The 18,815-nt window shown below is 55.1% G+C and overlaps 2 protein-coding genes across 2 annotated transcripts; both read left to right on the top strand.

Annotated features, from left to right (window-relative positions):
* Positions 1–5,587: 5,587 nt before the first annotated feature.
* Positions 5,588–9,171, top strand: BJ171DRAFT_598560 (uncharacterized protein; the record flags this gene model as incomplete). Its single annotated transcript, XM_053114849.1, has 2 exons — positions 5,588–5,683; positions 5,840–9,171. Exon 2 carries the CDS (start codon positions 5,872–5,874, stop codon positions 9,169–9,171), a length of 3,300 nt encoding a protein of 1,099 aa, XP_052967547.1. The 5' UTR covers positions 5,588–5,683; positions 5,840–5,871.
* Positions 9,172–14,682: 5,511 nt separating this feature from the next.
* On the top strand, positions 14,683–15,234 carry BJ171DRAFT_474394 (uncharacterized protein; the record flags this gene model as incomplete). The annotated part of the gene is made up of 1 exon (XM_053108739.1): positions 14,683–15,234. One exon carries the CDS (start codon positions 14,683–14,685, stop codon positions 15,232–15,234), a length of 552 nt encoding a protein of 183 aa, XP_052967546.1.
* Between the last annotated feature and the right edge of the window lie 3,581 nt (positions 15,235–18,815).

Below are 18,815 nucleotides of genomic sequence, written 5' to 3'. Positions count from 1 at the left end.
ACCAGCATGTCCATGGATCTCATCACGCATCTACCGACGACCAAGTTGGACCACGATGCAATCGCTGTCTTTGTCGACAGGTTCAGCAAGATGGCACACTTTGTGCCGTGCCAGACGACATGCTCCGCGCCTGACCTTGCACTGCTGTTCTTCAAGCATGTGTTCAAGCACCACGGCCTCCCAAAGTCCATCGTCAGTGATCGAGACCCCCGATTCACCTCCTTGTTTTGGACAAGTCTGTTCGACCATCTCGGCACCAAGCTGAACATGTCAACCTCGCACCACCAACAAACGGATGGACAGTCCGAGCGGACGATCCGCACCCTCGAGCAATACCTGAGGACATACGCCTCGACCAGCCAAGACGACTGGGACATACAGCTGAGTCATGCAGAGTTTGCATACAACACCGCCAAGTCGAGCACAACTGGCTTGAGCCCCTTTGAGGCGCTCTACGGATTCCAGCCTGATGTTCCCACCTCCTTGACACTGACCGAGTCCACGGCTGGATTGCCTCCCAAACCAAGTGCCTTTGTCAAAGATCATCAAGTCCGACACAAGATGATCGCCGACGCGCTCACGGATGCGCAACAAGTGATGGCGAAGTACTACGACCGCCGACACCAGGATGTCTCCTTTGAAGTTGGAGACCTTGTCTACCTGGACGCCGACAACATCAAGGTCCCCGAAGCCCAGTCAAAGAAGTTGTTGCCCAAGTACCGAGGACCGTTCAAGATAGCGGCCCGACCCAGTCCCCTCAACTACCTGTTGGACTTGCCACCTGGAAGCAAGCTCCATCCTGTCTTCCATGTGTCCAAGCTGCGTCGCCACACGACCCGCAGTCCAGCACAGTTCCCCGACGCCGACGAAGGTGTCCCGGACGACGCACCACTGGAAGACGACCTCGGACAATACTATACTCAAGAATATGAAGTCGAAAGGATCGTGAGGCACAAGAAAGTGGCTGATGGGTCACTTCGGTTTTATGTCAAGTGGGTTGGTTACCCACACTCGGGCAACACATGGCAAACACTGGAGGACTTGTCCCATGCACCCGAGGAGCTGAGTAAATACGGTAAACACCTCGAGGAGCCCCAAATAAAGAGCACACGCAGGGCTCCTCGCAGGAAGCCTTCTTAAGTGTGGGAGTGTAGGAGATGGTATCTCCGACGCTGTGCTGCGCGTACTGCGCGTACTGCGCGGCGCAGTGGGTCGTGACCTGTGCTGCGCTTTGCGTTTTCACGCACCGCAGGCAGGCCACCGCAGGGTATACCTGCGGGTTGCCCCCGTTCCCCCCGTTTGTCTGGAGTTCGGTTTTATCGTGAATAAACGTAAGTGCTCCCCGAGCTCACCCGTCCGCTAGAGTAGCCTAGCACCGCCCTGTTCTGCCCCGTCCTGTCTTGTCTTGTACCCCCTCCCTCCCCGTCTTGCCCCAACGTCCCAGTAGTGGACGTTACAAGTGGAGGGAGTCACCAGGCTTTATCTCAAAGTCAGAACGGCGACTGAGAGCATCGGCTTTGGTGTTGAGGCGACCAGGGCGGTGGTAAATGCGAAAAGCAAAGTCAGAAAGGAATTGGGCCCACCGGAACTGGCGGCGAGAAAGTTGGGAAGCGGAAGTGAACCGGGTAAGGTTCTGGTGATCGGAGAAGACAAGAGTGGGATGATCGGGGTCGGCAGCCATCAAGTAATGACGCCAGGCAGTGAAGGAATCGACAATAGCAAGGAGCTCTTTGTCGTGAGTGTCATAATTCACCTCGGCGGGACGGAATTGCCGAGAGTGAAAAGCAACGGGGTGAAGAGCGCCGTCAGGGTCAAACTGGGAAAGGACGGCACCCAAAGCAAAATCAGAAGCATCGGGCTCGATAACAGCGGGTTTGGAGAAATCAAAGTAACGAAGAATAGGTGCGGAAGTGAAGGAAAGTTTAAGAGAATCAAAAGCCTCTTGGGCCTCGGGAGACCAAGAGAAGGTGGAGGATTTGGTGGTGAGTGAAGTCAAAGGACGAGCAAGTGCAGAAAAGTCTTTGACGAAGCGGCGGTAAAAGTTTGCGAAACCAATAAAGACTTGGATATCGCGAGCAGAAGAGGGAACAGGCCAAAGAGAAACGGCCTCGACCTTGGCAGGGTCCATTTTAATGCCATCGGCAGAAATGATCATGCCGAGAAAATCAACTTCAGAAAGGTCAAAAGAACACTTGGCCGGATTGACCTTAAGGGAGTGTTCACGAAGGCGAGAAAGAACAAGCTTAACATGCTCCTCATGCTCCTGGGGATCTTTTGAGAAGATCAGGATGTCGTCAAGATAAATGACAACACAGACACCAAGGAGGTCCGAGAAGATGTCGTTCATAAAAAACTGGAAAGCAGCGGGGGCATTCGAAAGACCAAAGGGGATAACATTGTACTCAAAAGAGCCAGATTTACAAACAAAAGCAGTCTTCCACTCATCGCCCTTCTTGACACGAACCAAGTGGTAAGCATCAGGAAGGTCAAGGTGTGAGAAGACGCGGGCAGAAGAAAGTTTATCCAGAAGATCCTGGAAGAGGGGAAGAGGGTAACGATTCTTCTTCGTGATGGCATTGAGGCCCCGGTAGTCGACGCAAAGGCGAAGACCACCATTGGGCTTCTTCACGAAGAAGCAGGGAGCACCAACGGGAGAAGAGGATTTGGAGATCCAACCACGTGCGAGGGCGTTGGTCAGATACTCCGAAAGAGCAGATTCCTCGGCCGGGGACAAAGGATAGACTTTCCCCGGCTTTGGCAAACGAGGTTCCTTTCCATCCTCGGTCCGTACAAACTCAATAGACAAGTCATACGGACGGTGAGGAGGCAAAGAAGAAGGAGGGTCAGACTTGAGGCTGAAAACGTCGCCAAACTCATTGTATTTGAGTGGGACACCTCGAGAGTCGACAGGGGTGCCAGACTCGGCATACACCTTCGTCGTGAGCACGGACCTTATCGACACCGTAGGATACGTCTCCGGCGAAGGAGGACGGATATCCATTTGGGCAGCGAAAATGTCGAGCTTGTCTTCCCGTGCAAGACGGAGAAGACTCGCCGCATTAACAAGCTCAATGTCGGGTGAAGATAAAGCCGTTGGCTCTTCAGAAAGCGAAGCAGAGTCAAGGCGGGAAGAAAGGGAAGGCGAAGCGCCAAAGGTGGAAACCGGTGTAAGGGAAGGACCGGAGGGAGGAAGAGTCAAAGGCGAAGTGCCCGAAGGGGGAGGCGAAGAGCCGGAAGCGGACGGAGTGTCCAAGGAAGAAGCAGAGACATCCGCGAGGATGTGTCCATCAGCAAGGCAAGAGGGATCGGAGAACGAAAGGGAGAGGGACTTCCAATTAACAACTGGATTGTGAAGTCGCATCCAGGGAAGACCAAGAGTGATGGGAGTGGTGGAGAGTCGAGTCACAAGAAACGAAATCGACTCGGTGTGGGAACCAATGGTCAAAGTCAAAGGCACGGTTTGAAAACGAATGAAACCGGCCGAGGAACCATCCGCAAGGGAAACGGAGTAAGGAGTAGAAAGAGGGATAAGAGATAGTTTATGAAGATCCGCAAAGGCAGGATCAATGAGGGCAAGAGCGGTACATCCATCATCAATGAAAACAGAAAGGGAGATGGAGACCGGGCCAGAAAGACTCATGACGATAAGAGTGGCCGGAAGAAGAAGCTTATCGTCCGATAGTGACGAGTCAGAGGGGGAAGATGTTCGTATCGCCGAACAGACCACCTCGCTTACTTGCGAGGTGCTGCTCGGCTGTGAGCATTTCCCGAGTTCCGTTTGACCAGAACCGGGCACTGCTGAACATCGCGACTGCCGGGACAAGACTTTTCCCCGCAGTACAAGCAGAGACCCTGCTCACGACGTCGCTTTTTCTCGACGTCGGAGAGCTTAGCAGGGCGGACCGAGACAGAGTCAAGGTCCATGGGAGTGGGTGCAGAAGAGGAGGAAGAAGAAACATGCGCGGGAGAATGGTGGTGATGGGGAGCAGAGCGAGAAGAAGGAGGAGGAGGTTGGGAACGGGAGGAGATCTTGAGACGATGAAGGGCATCGTCGTACTCGACCGCTGCCTTGATCAACTCGGGCAAGGAAGCGGGAGCGGGGCGGAGACCGATCAGGTGGAACTTGACTTCCGACTTCAGACCCTCCTTGAAGAAGTGCATCTTGGTGGGTTCATCAGTCTGGACTCGGGCGGCAAGCTGGACGAAGCGGGTGGCAAAGGCTTGGCAGGACTTGAGCTGGACCAAGCGCTTGAGGTCGTTCAAGGCCTTATCTTGCGAGGAGGCCGTGTCCTCACCGAAGGTCGACTTGAGGGCAACTTCAAAGTCGGCGAAGGAGGCAGGGAAGCGGTTGGCCATGTAGAATGCGGCCTCGTACCACTTGAAGGCTTCGCCGCGGAGGAAGGAGGTTGCGTAGAGGACCTTCTGGCGCTCGGGCGCGAAGAAGGCGGGATCGGCGAGGAAGACGAGGTGGCACTGGGCGAGGAAGGCCGTCGTTTCGTCGCGGGAACCTAGGAACTCCTTGGGCTTGTTCACCTGGTAGACCTGGCGGGGAGCGGCGGCGGGAGCTTGCAGATCTTGGATCTGACGATGGAGAGCAGCGTTCTGGGTCATGAGGGCGTTCATACGCTCCTCCATGCGCGCCAGATACGCATTCAAGTCTGCAGGGGGTGCAGCAGGCTCAGCCATCGGATCGACGAGGGAAAGAGAGGCGAAAGAAGAAGAAAGGCCGGGAAGCCAAGAGGGAGCGTTCAAAATGATGTTAGAGTCCGAAGGGGACTCAACGGCAAAAGAAGAAGTGAGCTCGAAGTGAGCTCGAAGTGAGCTCAGGGAAGGCAAGGGTAAAGTCCGAAGTGGACTCGGAGAGGGAGCGAGGGAAGCAAAGATCCGTTCAAGATAAGACTTGTCTCGAAATGAGACGTGAGGAACACTCAGAGAATAAAGTAGAGGGCACTTTATTTAGTCCTATTTTGAACGCTGAGGTTCGACTACACATCGCGGGGGTCAGGCTATTTATAGACAAGTCCGGACTTGGCAGCGAAGGGCGGCCAAGGGAGGGAAAAGTGGGCGATCGAGCAGGGCGAAGGGGGCGATGCACGAGCGAGGGCCGAGAAGGACCACCGAGACGGGCAGAGAACCAAAGCGAGAGAGGCGCAAGCAAAAGCGAAGCACCTGGCAGGAGAAACGTGCAAAGGCGAAGCAATGTGACTCAACATCCAAGAAGCGGATTGGTCAAGTATAAGGTTGGGGCAAATGCATGCGAGATGAACAAGAGATCGGGGCGGTCAGGCAGGTCATGAGTCACCGGTGGGGGACACATGACCGGCAGCCGAATTGCAACCAATCGCAGCAAGGCGCGTGCACAAACAAACCGGCGCGTGCGAAGAAGACAAAGGAAGCGGAGCAGCGCGGGGAAACGGAAGTGCGGAATGGGCGGAAAAGACAGGCAAAAGGCGGAAAATTGGAGGGGAACTGCAAGGCTACACACAAACAAACAGAAAGGCAAAAGAACAGCCAAGTGGGCAGTCAAAGTGGAGAACAAGCAGGAGCTATCCCTAACACCCCGCTGGTCCTGTTGGCGCCAAACGTAGATGACCAGGGTCGAGAGGAGGAGGCAGAAGATCTCCGCGCTGCCTGCCCGCCAGTAGACCCGGAAGGCTATAAAGATCGCAACGACGGCGACGGCGTAAGAGAGCGGTACCTTCAAGCGAGTGCTCCTGCGATCACCGGGATCGCCTGGCACGGAGGTTAACGTTGCTTGCTCAAAGTTCATCTTCCCTGTATCGCGCAAAAAAGTAAATGCGAACTGACCACTTACTTATGGATTCTGCTTCCGAGGCAGAGTCTGGCTCGGGTTCCGATATCGACGATCCCATGGACGGTGTATCATCCGATCAAGGCGAAGACACCCGCAGCACCACGTCCAGCGTCGAGGTCCAGCGTCAAGTCGAGATCATGGATCGCCCCCCGATCGATCAGCCTTGTGGCAGCCGCGACTACCGCCCCATCTTACCGCGTCCTGGTCCATCATCGGTCCCGCTCGTGCATCCAAACCGAACTCCAGCCCAACCTGCAGAATATGCTCGAGCATTGTCCCTTTTGGTCGGGTTCCTTAAGAATCACGTCAAGAAAGGGAACAAACAGACCCACTTTCTGGCAGCGTACAATTCCAAGTATCATCTCCGTAATGGCGCCCTCGACATCCCGTCTGATGCAGTCGTCGAGTTTTGGGAGAAGTACGTCGATTTTGTGAACGCCTATGGCATGAACTATATCGACATGACTCAAAAAAACCACGAACCCAACTCCATTACCGAGCGCATCGATCCAAACGGCTTCAAGTTCTTTATTGATCTGGACTTCAAGTACGAGACTTTCAAAGCCTGGCAACCCAAGGAATTCCGAAAGCTGGTCTATACCATCCTCAGCAACATCAAGCCCATCATAAAGAATAACTGCAGAGAAATCACCGATTCCGACCATGCCGATGAAGACCTTATCGAGATCATGTCGAGCCGCAACATTGTCGGGTGGCACATCAACTACCCCAACCTGGTTACCTCCAAAGTAACCGCGATCGCCTTGCGAGACGTCATTGTCAAGAAACTCACATCCATTCTTTTCGACAACGACTTCGGTGTTATTGACCTTGACAATATCATCGACAAATCCGTCTATAACAACTCTGGGCTCCGAATGTACGGCAGCCACAAAGGAATCATGGGTGCTACCGCTAAGGGCAAGACCACGGACGAAACCGCCAAACAGAAAGAGCTCGAAATGACCCAAACCATCTACCGATTCGGCGGCAACGTTCCCTTTGGCTATGTCTACCGCCGAGCCGAGTTGGTTCCTATGGAAAACGAGGACGACTACGAATACAAGCGATACGATGAACCTCTCACGGTCGGTGCCATACAACTCACGAGCCTCCGCCTCGACCATATCGTAGTCAATGGCAGTCTTACCAATCTACCGATGAAGGAAACGATCTTCGGTACAGATCCGGCCCTGGAAATCCATCTCATCCCTATCACAATGGTCGGCAAAACCATCTTTTCAGACGGAAGACGTGTCAGGCGCCGACCCAGGAATGAAGACGATGAGAACAGTGACGACGACACCGGAACACATTACGGCGATTACCTTCAGGCGGCAACCAAAGGTGTGGCCACCGTTCCTGGAATCGATTTCGTCGATTGCCCCCCGCTTATTTTGCAAGTTGTCCAGACGATCCTTCGCAATACGACCAGCGTTCGCTTTGACGTCAAAGACTATAAAAAGTATGTCAATGATGTTCATTTATTCACATTGGCTCCTCAAGTATGTCCCTTCTACAAGAGAATGCATACCCGTGGCGAAAACGGACGTGGATCACTCTATGTCCTCATCTCTCCAACGGACAGAGCCGGAAAGGCTTCTGATGACTTTACCGGCAACTTTTACATGAGCTGCTTTGCGGATCGATGTGTTCATCACAATGTCTTCATCCAGGATATTGTTTGGAGACACGTCGTCCCCGGAAAAATCCGAGTCGAGACGGCCGATATCCAGTCGAGTCAAGCCGACCCAGTGCCTCCGACCGCCAATTCGTACATCGACCGAGGACTCGACTCTGAGCTCGATATTTCCCCCGAGGTCGTCGAAAGAGTCGATAGTGCTGAGAACACCCTTCAGTGCCTCATAAGAGAAGCTTGCTTGGAGCAGCAGGAGTACATCTACAAACTCATCCACGAGCACATGGTAGATCCAAGACTTGTCGCTGAAATGATGCCCGAGGGACCCGATGTCGAACAGCTCTCTTTCTTGGAGCTCTTGATGATTCTTCCGATGATCGTCGCCAAGTCCCCGCCTCCTTCTAGACTGAACGAAGCATCACCGATGGTCACGATCACCAAGAATTTGATCGAGCGTGCTCGTATCAGTGCTGTCGAGATCCGAGGAGTCCTTGGTGAGCTCAAGGACGTGTCCCTTGGGGATGCAATCTTTAGCATGCCGGCCATTCAAGACTTTCACTGCCCAGATGAACTTGCCTCTCAGTACTCGACCGGAGGTATCAGGGGTTTTGTGTTCACGCCTATCGAACATCGCTGGATCGCACGTACCGATTCGGTCCGCAACTTTATCCTACACGGTGCATTTTTCGGATCGGTTATCAATCTCAAAAAGGGCTCGAACATGAGTTATATCCAGCTCATCTTTTACGCCGCCTACCTGGGAGAAGTCCTGTCATTGTCGTTCAAGAGCAGCAAGCAACCCCCGCACGACACCACTGACGATGCTGATGCTGATGCTGATGCGGGTAATGACGGTGACGATACTCGAGCCAGGAAGAAGGGACGTGGGAACGACGGTCGCAAAATCAAGAAGGTTGAATCCGAGCTTGTCAAGACACTGAAGCGGCTTGACAAGACATACAAGGAGATCCAATCGATTCTCGGAAGCCAGCTGAAGGTCAATGGACTCATCGCCCAGGTGTCGAACAACTGCCGCCGTCACTGGGCAGTCATGACCGAGAAGATCTATGAAGAGCGTCGCTCCTCCCATGAGCTGGCTGTGCATAACAACAGCTCCAGAGACGTTGACAAGTTCCGCCATCTTCTGAACACCAATCCTTCGCTCCTCGGATGTGCCAACTGTGTCCTCGAGTTCCGTGAGAATGTTGATCCGGTCACGAAGAAACGACTCGGTAGCTTCAAGGTGAAGGCCCGTGCAGGCCGCCCGGAAGACTATGTGTCGTCGTCGACGCACCACGTCTACCTCAAGTACGAGAAATACCCCATCGAGCTTCGCGAGGCCATGGAGTCCTTCATCAACCAAATCTTACCCATCGAGCATCAGCGCAAGTACATTATGCACCGCTTTGCCTCGTGCCTGAAGGGTGTCTTGAGCGAGCAAGTCTTTACGCTTCTCCAGGGCAAAGGCTCCAACGGCAAGTCCAGTCTGATCCGATTCCTTCGCCGCGCTACCGGGGATTACTTCAAAACCTGCAGCGTTTCCCTGTTTACGGAGAAGAGGGGAGATCCGTCAAGACCGTCGCCCGATCTCCTGCGCCTGATCGGTTCGCGCATTGTCGTTTGCCAGGAGCCCAACCGAGACGACACCTTGCTCCTGGGAACGCTCAAATCCGTCACCGGTGGTGACATCATGACCGGTCGCCAGCTCTTTGTGTAGGAGATGGTATCTCCGACGCTGTGCTGCGCGTACTGCGCGTACTGCGCGGCGCAGTGGGTCGTGACCTGTGCTGCGCTTTGCGTTTTCACGCACCGCAGGCAGGCCACCGCAGGGTATACCTGCGGGTTGCCCCCGTTCCCCCCGTTTGTCTGGAGTTCGGTTTTATCGTGAATAAACGTAAGTGCTCCCCGAGCTCACCCGTCCGCTAGAGTAGCCTAGCACCGCCCTGTTCTGCCCCGTCCTGTCTTGTCTTGTACCCCCTCCCTCCCCGTCTTGCCCCAACGTCCCAGTAGTGGACGTTACATGGTAGCATCGGAAATCCTCGTCTTGTTTTCGTCCTGTTTGTCCTCTTTCTAGATCCTCAAGCTGGATCCCGCCTCTCTTGCCGACCGACTCTCCTCTCTGTCCCTGGAGCCTGCCCCTGCCATGAGCAACCCCCGCCCACTTCCGGAAGCCTTCCTCAAGACCTTCCGTGCCCCAGTGTTTACTGGGAAGAGCCGCTCCTCCTCGGTGGAGGACTGGCTGCAGCAACTCGAGGACTACCTCGATGCTGCCCAAGTCGCCCCCACCCACCACATCGTCGCCGCCAAGCTCTGCTTAAAGGACCAGGCGTACCGTTGGTACCGCCGCCAAGGGTTCGACGAGCAGAGCGAAGGTGTGTTTGACGACTTCAAGGACCGCCTCCGTCGCCGCTTCGGCAGCCCCAATGCTGAACTCATTGCCCGTGACAAGCTATACTCTCTCGTGCAGCGTGGTTCTGTGACCCGCTACATCGAGGAGTTTGAAGACCTCTCCTCCCAGATTGAGGAGCTGGGCTCTGCTGATGCGATGTACCTCTTCCAGAAGGGCCTCAAGCCCAAGATCAGAGAGTACATCGCCAGCAACCCTGATGCCCGCAAGTCCCTGGACGTGATGATGGACGTTGCCGAGAACCTCGACAACGTCCAGTACCATGGCCGCCAGTTCTACCCGCAGCTGGCAGGCGGCCATCGGTCTCATCACGTCCCAGCCCGTCCGCCTCGCCCGGCCCCGCCCGCAAGACCCATGCCTGAGCCCATGGACGTTGACGTCAACGCCATGGAGGCTCGTGGCCCTCCCCGCTCCCGGTTCCAGCAAGCTGCCACTGTCTCCCCCAAGGACAGACAGAAGCAGGAGGACCTCCGCCATGGTTCCTGCTTCTTCTGTCACCGACCGGGACACCAGGCCAAGGAGTGCCCCATGAAGTCGGGAAACGGCCGACCCTACTAGGTGGCTCTGGAGCCCTAGTAGGAGACCAACGCCGTGGATTGCTCAATGCAGTCCACGCGTCTCCAGAGGAAGTTCACCTCGCCCCCTCCCCCGAAGGAGAAACAAACCAAGTGTTGTGCGTCGTGCGAGAGGTGCATGGTGGCGCAAGCCGCCTGCCTCTCCACGAACGTGAAGAGAAAACCAAAATTGAAAACCAAAACAAAAAAGAAAATCAAGAACCCTTGAGGGACAGGACCGCCTGTGCCCTCACCCCTGTCAAGTCGTGTGTGTCGGATGCTTCCGACATGTGTCCGCAAGCCGTGGACGTCGTGTGCAATGGCGTGCTGACGCCGCAGGCCCCCGCAATGGCCGAACCCTATCCAAAATGTCCGAGTGGCCGTGATGAAGCCAACCAAGACCAAGTGTCGCCCGTTCCCCCAAGTCAAGTCATGGTGCAGGAGGCTGTGCAGGAGGACCATGAAGAGTCCCTGCTGTACCTCCCTGCCACCGTCCAAGGTCACACCGTCCGAATGATGGTGGACTCTGGAGCAAGCTGCAACTTTGTCAGCAGACGCTTGCTCCAGGAGCTCAACATACATGCAACCAAGAAGAAGTCGCCGATGAGTGTGGCGCTTGCAGACGATCGTGTGCAGCAGTGCACACACCAAGTGGTCCTGCGAGTGGCCCTCCATCCCAAGTACCATCCTGTCCTGTTGTTCCAAGTGATCGACACCAAGTTCGATGCCATCCTCGGCATGAGCTGGCTTGCTCGTGCCGAGCCGACTCCAGTCGTCGACTGGAAAGGCCGCACTGTCCGTGTTGGCCCTGACATTGTCCTGCAGGGCATGGCCTCACCCAACATGCCACCTCTCCTCTCAGCCATGCAATTCAAGAGGCTGATCAAGAAGGACACGTCGTTCCTCTGTGTCGTGCGTGAGGTCGACGACACCGACCAAGCCGGTCCCGGTCCCCCGCCTGTGGTGACCAAGCTGCTCGACGAGTACAAGGACGTATTCCCCGACCAGTTGCCACAATGCCTGCCACCCCAACGCACCGTCGATCATCGCATCGACATCGAACCAGGCTCGTCGCCTCCGTCAAGACCGACGTACCAACTGTCGCTGACGGAGATGGACGAACTCAAGCGCCAGTTGGATGACCTCCTCGCCCATGGGTTCATCCGCCCGAGCCAGTCACCGTATGGTGCACCAGTGCTCTTTGTCAAGAAGAAAGAAGGTGATCTCAGGATGTGCGTCGACTATCGCGCACTAAACAAACAGACCATCAAGAACACCTACCCGTTGCCCAGGATCGACGAGTTGATGGATCGTCTGAGTGGAGCAAAGGTCTTTAGCAAGATAGACCTCCGCTCAGGCTACCATCAGATCCGCATCCACGAGGATGATGTCCACAAGACCGCCTTCAGGACTCGCTACGGACTGTACGAGTTCCTAGTGCTGCCGTTCGGATTGACGAACGCACCTGCCACGTTCATGCAGCTGATGAACGATGTGTTCCGCCAAGAGCTCGACAACTCTGTCATCGTGTACCTGGATGATATCCTTGTGTACAGCAAGGATGAAGCGACCCATGAAGGTCATGTCGCCCGCGTGCTGGCCAAGCTACGCGAGCACAAGTTGTATGCCAAACTGTCCAAGTGTGAGTTCTTCAAGAATCAAGTCCCGTTCCTGGGACACGTTGTCTCAGGAAGAGGAATCGAAGTCGACCCCGCCAAGGTCAAGTCTGTGGTCGAGTGGCCGCCGCTCGCATGCGTCTCTGACGTGCAGTCGTTTCTCGGTCTCGTCAACTACTACCGCCGATTCATCCCCGATCTGGCGCGCACTGCCGGTCCACTCACAGACCTACTCCGCAAAGAGTGCCCCTTCGTGTGGGACCACCCACAACGCCAAGCGTTCGAGACCCTCAAGCACGCCTTGACGAACGCTCCTGTCCTCGCTGTGTTCGACCCGAACACGGATGTCTCCGTGCACACCGACGCCTCCGACTTTGCGGTGGGAGCTGTTTTGATGCAGGAGGGAAGGCCCGTTGCCTTCGAGTCGCGCAAACTGTCCCAACACGAGATCAACTATCCCGTGCACGAGAAGGAGCAGCTTGCGATCATCTACGCGCTGCAGAAGTTCCGAGTGTACCTCCACGGTACCGCCAAGCCCTTCAAGATTGTGACGGACCACCAGTCACTGCGTTACCTCGACACCAAGAAGAACCTGAGCCGACGCCAAGCGCGATGGATGGAGTTCCTCGCCGAGTACAACTACGAGGTTGTATACCAGAAAGGCAAACTCAATGTGGTGCCTGACGCACTGTCCCGACGCCCCGACTACCAATTGGCGTCACTGTACGAGTCGACTGTCAGTGTCGACAACACGATGCTGGATGTTGTCCGAGACAACATCGCCAACGACAAACAGTTCGGAGAACTGTTCCGAAAGGTGTCTAAGCTCCCCAAGGACGACGAATCATCCGAGTACACAGTGCGTGATGGCCTGCTCCTCCTGAAGAAGGACAGCCGTGTCTGTGTGCCGGACATTCCGTCGTTGAAGACCAAGTTGCTCCAAGAGGTCCACGACTCGCCCCTCGCTGGACACTTTGGAGTCGAGAAGACATACGACCGACTGGCCAAAGTCGCATACTGGCCTGGAATGAAGCGCACCGTCGAGAAGTACATCGAGTCCTGCCATACCTGCAAGATGGTCAAGTCACGCACGACCCGAGAGCAAGGATTGCTGCAACCCCTGCCTGTTCCCGACCGCCCCTGGACCAGCATGTCCATGGATCTCATCACGCATCTACCGACGACCAAGTTGGACCACGATGCAATCGCTGTCTTTGTCGACAGGTTCAGCAAGATGGCACACTTTGTGCCGTGCCAGACGACATGCTCCGCGCCTGACCTTGCACTGCTGTTCTTCAAGCATGTGTTCAAGCACCACGGCCTCCCAAAGTCCATCGTCAGTGATCGAGACCCCCGATTCACCTCCTTGTTTTGGACAAGTCTGTTCGACCATCTCGGCACCAAGCTGAACATGTCAACCTCGCACCACCAACAAACGGATGGACAGTCCGAGCGGACGATCCGCACCCTCGAGCAATACCTGAGGACATACGCCTCGACCAGCCAAGACGACTGGGACATACAGCTGAGTCATGCAGAGTTTGCATACAACACCGCCAAGTCGAGCACAACTGGCTTGAGCCCCTTTGAGGCGCTCTACGGATTCCAGCCTGATGTTCCCACCTCCTTGACACTGACCGAGTCCACGGCTGGATTGCCTCCCAAACCAAGTGCCTTTGTCAAAGATCATCAAGTCCGACACAAGATGATCGCCGACGCGCTCACGGATGCGCAACAAGTGATGGCGAAGTACTACGACCGCCGACACCAGGATGTCTCCTTTGAAGTTGGAGACCTTGTCTACCTGGACGCCGACAACATCAAGGTCCCCGAAGCCCAGTCAAAGAAGTTGTTGCCCAAGTACCGAGGACCGTTCAAGATAGCGGCCCGACCCAGTCCCCTCAACTACCTGTTGGACTTGCCACCTGGAAGCAAGCTCCATCCTGTCTTCCATGTGTCCAAGCTGCGTCGCCACACGACCCGCAGTCCAGCACAGTTCCCCGACGCCGACGAAGGTGTCCCGGACGACGCACCACTGGAAGACGACCTCGGACAATACTATACTCAAGAATATGAAGTCGAAAGGATCGTGAGGCACAAGAAAGTGGCTGATGGGTCACTTCGGTTTTATGTCAAGTGGGTTGGTTACCCACACTCGGGCAACACATGGCAAACACTGGAGGACTTGTCCCATGCACCCGAGGAGCTGAGTAAATACGGTAAACACCTCGAGGAGCCCCAAATAAAGAGCACACGCAGGGCTCCTCGCAGGAAGCCTTCTTAAGTGTGGGAGTGTAGGAGATGGTATCTCCGACGCTGTGCTGCGCGTACTGCGCGTACTGCGCGGCGCAGTGGGTCGTGACCTGTGCTGCGCTTTGCGTTTTCACGCACCGCAGGCAGGCCACCGCAGGGTATACCTGCGGGTTGCCCCCGTTCCCCCCGTTTGTCTGGAGTTCGGTTTTATCGTGAATAAACGTAAGTGCTCCCCGAGCTCACCCGTCCGCTAGAGTAGCCTAGCACCGCCCTGTTCTGCCCCGTCCTGTCTTGTCTTGTACCCCCTCCCTCCCCGTCTTGCCCCAACGTCCCAGTAGTGGACGTTACACTTTGTCAATGACGAAGTCGAGTTCCTACTTGCCTGCGGCTTCTTCATGATGTGCAATGACATTCCCAAGATCGATGCGAGCACACAGGACGAAGGAACGTGGAGACGGCTGATTATTGAAAAGTTCAGCAGCACCTTTATCCCCCCAAACCACCCGACACGCATCCCCGATCCCGACAACTATGTCTTTGCCGGCCGCAGCGATGTCGACGAATCTATCATCTCCTGGGCGCCCATGTTCCTGAGTTACCTGGTCGAGCAGCTCAAGCGCCCGCCTCCTCCTTTGCCGCAAGAGTTCCAGAAGACGGTCGACGACATCCGATGCCAGAACGACACTGTGGCCCAATTCATCCAAGAGTGCGTTAACAAGCAGGCAACCCGAGACCATAGCCCCGAACGCATCGCCTTCCACCGCAACGACGTCTGGAACAAGTACTCGAGCTTTATGCGCAATCGCAATATCAGAATCAACAGCACCGGACAGGCCTTTAGCAAGTTCTTTGCCAAATTCGAGGAGCAGCTGGGAATCCAGGGACGAGACCATGAGGGAGCCTTCGTCTATGACTTGGTCGTTACCGCGGCGGTCTGGGACTCGCTCTAGTGTGTGTATGTGTTTGCTGTAATTTCAGTGCTGCTGTGTTTTTAAACACAGACAATAGCAAATAAAAAGTAGTACAAAAGACTCGCTCGTTTCCATATCCAGCACGGGTCGCGGGAACGCCTTTTCTTTTTGGACGCGCGCAGTGTTCTGTGACAACTGGGTGGCGAGGGGCCGTGTGGATGGGTGGCAATACCAGCGTCGACCGAGCTGCCAGGCCATCTTGCTGCGCGTTTGGGGCAGTACCACAGGGATCTCCACTGCCGATCTCGCGAGAGTGTCCTCGCTGGGTGTTCTCGTTGTGTCCTCGTCCTCGCCAGGATAGACCGTCGCCGCAGTCAACCGCGAGGTTGTAAGTTCGAACCCACCTTGTGTTTTGGGACGATGATTGATCGGATGTGTCCTGGGTGGGCAGGGTAATGGTGTGAACGCAAGATCATGGCAGGGCAGACATGTTTGACGCAAGCGGGGTGGTTTGGATTGGTCTTGGATGATCACGTCTGGTGAAGATGGAGCCGGTCGGCGCTGGCGGCGGGTGGTGTCCGACACAAAAGGATCGGCTCGCTTGGAAGGTCAGATCACCGAAGGGAGGTGACGCCGGGGAAGTGGAGTGAACAAATGATCAATGATCAAAAATCAGTATTGATTGCTGGGACTTGTTGAAGAAAAATGCAAAACGAATGATTTCTTGTACGCATTTCTTCCAACGCCCTTTTATTGCCCCGATAACACCTTTTTATAGCCCCGATTGGAGGGTTTCTCCATGACTCAGTGACGGAGTATCACAGGCCGAAGCCAATGTGAACCCTGATCCATTTTGCCTCGTAAGGTACAACGGACCCTCTAATGTCAGCCCCATTGGGGGCATAATTTTCGGTCGAAGGAAGTGTTGGCAATACGTGAGAGAGGGGGTTTGATCTCGCGGACGAGGAACCCCATTTTCGCGGCTTACCAACTGCGCCAAGTCATTCGTTTTCTGATTTGGCGCCAAAGCGGCTCTTGACCATTGGGACAATACACGTGACTGGACGCATATCCCTCCTGGTCAATAGATACCTTAGAATCCGCGTTGTCACTCCATTCTCGAAAGTAAGTGCAGAACAACACAGCTGCTTCCATGAACATGTAGTATGTGATGTGGTCGCGTCAAGCAAAGCCACAAGAAATAAAACAGATCACTTTGGCAGCCTCCGAGTGAACACCACCGGTCGCTCTCCGATCTCCACAATCGACCTGCACACTGTGATCATGTTGCGCGCCGCATTGACGTCGCGATTCCACACTGTCCGGCAGCTGGGATTCTTGCAGCTCCTGACAAAGTGGGAATTCGCAACGCTGGGCGCATCGAGTCCTTCCAACCGAACTGGCTCCAGGCACTTGGAGCACACTTGCGAGGTGTTGAACTCGTTCGTCGAGGCCACCTTGACGCTTCCATGATGGTGATTGGGACGGCGTCGGTGGTGCTCGAATTGCTCAAAGTACTGAGCAAACCGCTGCCTCCGAGGGCTGGATGCATAGCCCTTGCCTTGCCGCCATGACGCATTGCCAAAGGCGATCACCACATCGGTCCGTATCGGGGCGTGCTTCAGGACGGCCTTGCACATCCTGTCGACGGCCACATGTCGCATTCAGCGACCAGTTCATGTGCCTCCCCACTCGACTCGAAGTGCCATTTGTGAATGGTGCTCTTGGACACACTGGGGGATTGGCTGTAAACATGTGATGGTATTACAGCCAATCCAATAAAAAACGGGACACCCAGGTTTTGACCATTGATCGAATATTTTGTTACCCAATGTTATCGCGCGCTGGCCATGACCATTCGCCACACATCCGACTTTCGCACCGCCGCATTGCGATGCTACGCCCTCATCCATAGCCTGCGTAAGGTCGCCTCCATATTCAGTGTATCCAAGAGCACCATCCATCGATGGCACCGAGGATGCAAGCTGGATGACCCATCCCGGGTCCCAGCTCGCAGATCCACCTTCTTTGAGCAGGCATGTCCAGTCATTCGCACCCTGATTGAACAGGACCCGTTCCAGACTGGTCCTGTGCTGCGATGCAAGCTCGAGTCCATCCTCCAGAGGAAAGTATCACTCTCACTCTGCCACACTGCCCTACAGCGAGCAGGTCTCTCTCACAAGAGGGCAACACACCTCTACAAGTCCAAGCGACTGGATGAGCGAGTAGCACAGTTCAGGGACCAGGTCCGCTCCATCGACCCACGACGGCTCGTTTTTGTCGATGAGACGGGGATCAGGAAATCCATTTTCCCACTCTATGGATACTCACCGAAGGGTGCTCCGCTTCGCCAGCGCAATCACATGAAACACAAGTCCGTCTCGGCTGCATTTGCCATCAACCACTCTGGTGTGCTGCATCGCATGTACTACAGTCAAACCAGAAAGAAACGGGACAGTCACTTCCTGGCATCAGCGACACAGGTCTGCTGATCCGTAGACCCCAGTGGGCAGGTCGTGCGATTGTTTCCCGTCCTGGTTGGCAATCTCTTTGTTTTGGGTGGGTCCGGAAGCAAAGTCTTGAATACACTCGGACGTTCTCCTGTGGCGATGATCGACTGGCATACCGAGATCATATTCCTTGTGGTAGAGTGAGAGTGAAACTTTCCTCTGGAGGATGGACTCGAGCTTGCATCGCAACACAGGACCAGTCTGGAACGGGTCCTGTTCAATCAGGGTGCGAATGACTGGACATGCCTGCTCAAAGAAGGTGGATCTGCGAGCTGGGACCCGGGATGGGTCATCCAGCTTGCATCCTCGGTGCCATCGATGGATGGTGCTCTTGGATACACTGAATATGGAGGCGACCTTACGCAGGCTATGGATGAGGGCGTAGCATCGCAATGCGGCGGTGCGAAAGTCGGATGTGTGGCGAATGGTCATGGCCAGCGCGCGATGGTTTTGGCTAACAAAATATTCGATCAATGGTCAAAACCTGGGTGTCCCGTTTTTTATTAGATTGGCTGTAATATATTCACATGCACAATTGAAAAAAAAATGTCGAGATCTCCCCAACGCCTGGTGATTCGGAGAAGCCATGCACGCATGGGTCCCTAGATCGCTATACAGGTCCTTTCGGGACGCAGGAGCGAGCTCTGAAGACGTGTCCTGTAAGCGGACAGCCTCTCGGAATCATCTCATATTGAATGGCGGGGGCTTTCGGGAATCGAACCCCCGCTGTGTGAGAGCAGAGGAGCGAACCGTGAGCGCCTTAACCATCCGGACATTTTTTGAACGGAAGAAAAGGGCGGTCTTTCGATGATGACCCCTCCTTATCACGTGACCTGACCCACCGACCACCTTCCAGGCGATACCAAACTCGTCTAACCGGGATCAGTCTCGAGTTTTGTGGTTACTTGGCACTATCAACTCTCTCGCCTGAGACAAGAGCTCTTGGTATTCATGTTGCGCGCCGCATTGACGTCGCGATTCCACACTGTCCGGCAGCTGGGATTCTTGCAGCTCCTGACAAAGTGGGAATTCGCAGCACTGGGCGCATCGAGTCCTTCCAACCGAACTGGCTCCACACTCTTGAAGCAAACTTCCGTGTGGTTGAAATTG

The sequence above is a fragment of the Polychytrium aggregatum genome (assembly GCF_025602895.1).
Source record: "Polychytrium aggregatum strain JEL109 chromosome Unknown BJ171scaffold_15, whole genome shotgun sequence".
Lineage (NCBI taxonomy): Eukaryota > Fungi > Chytridiomycota > Chytridiomycetes > Polychytriales > Polychytrium > Polychytrium aggregatum.
Note: the sequence above shows the minus strand (reverse complement) of the source record. Positions and strands in the feature narration are given on the sequence as shown.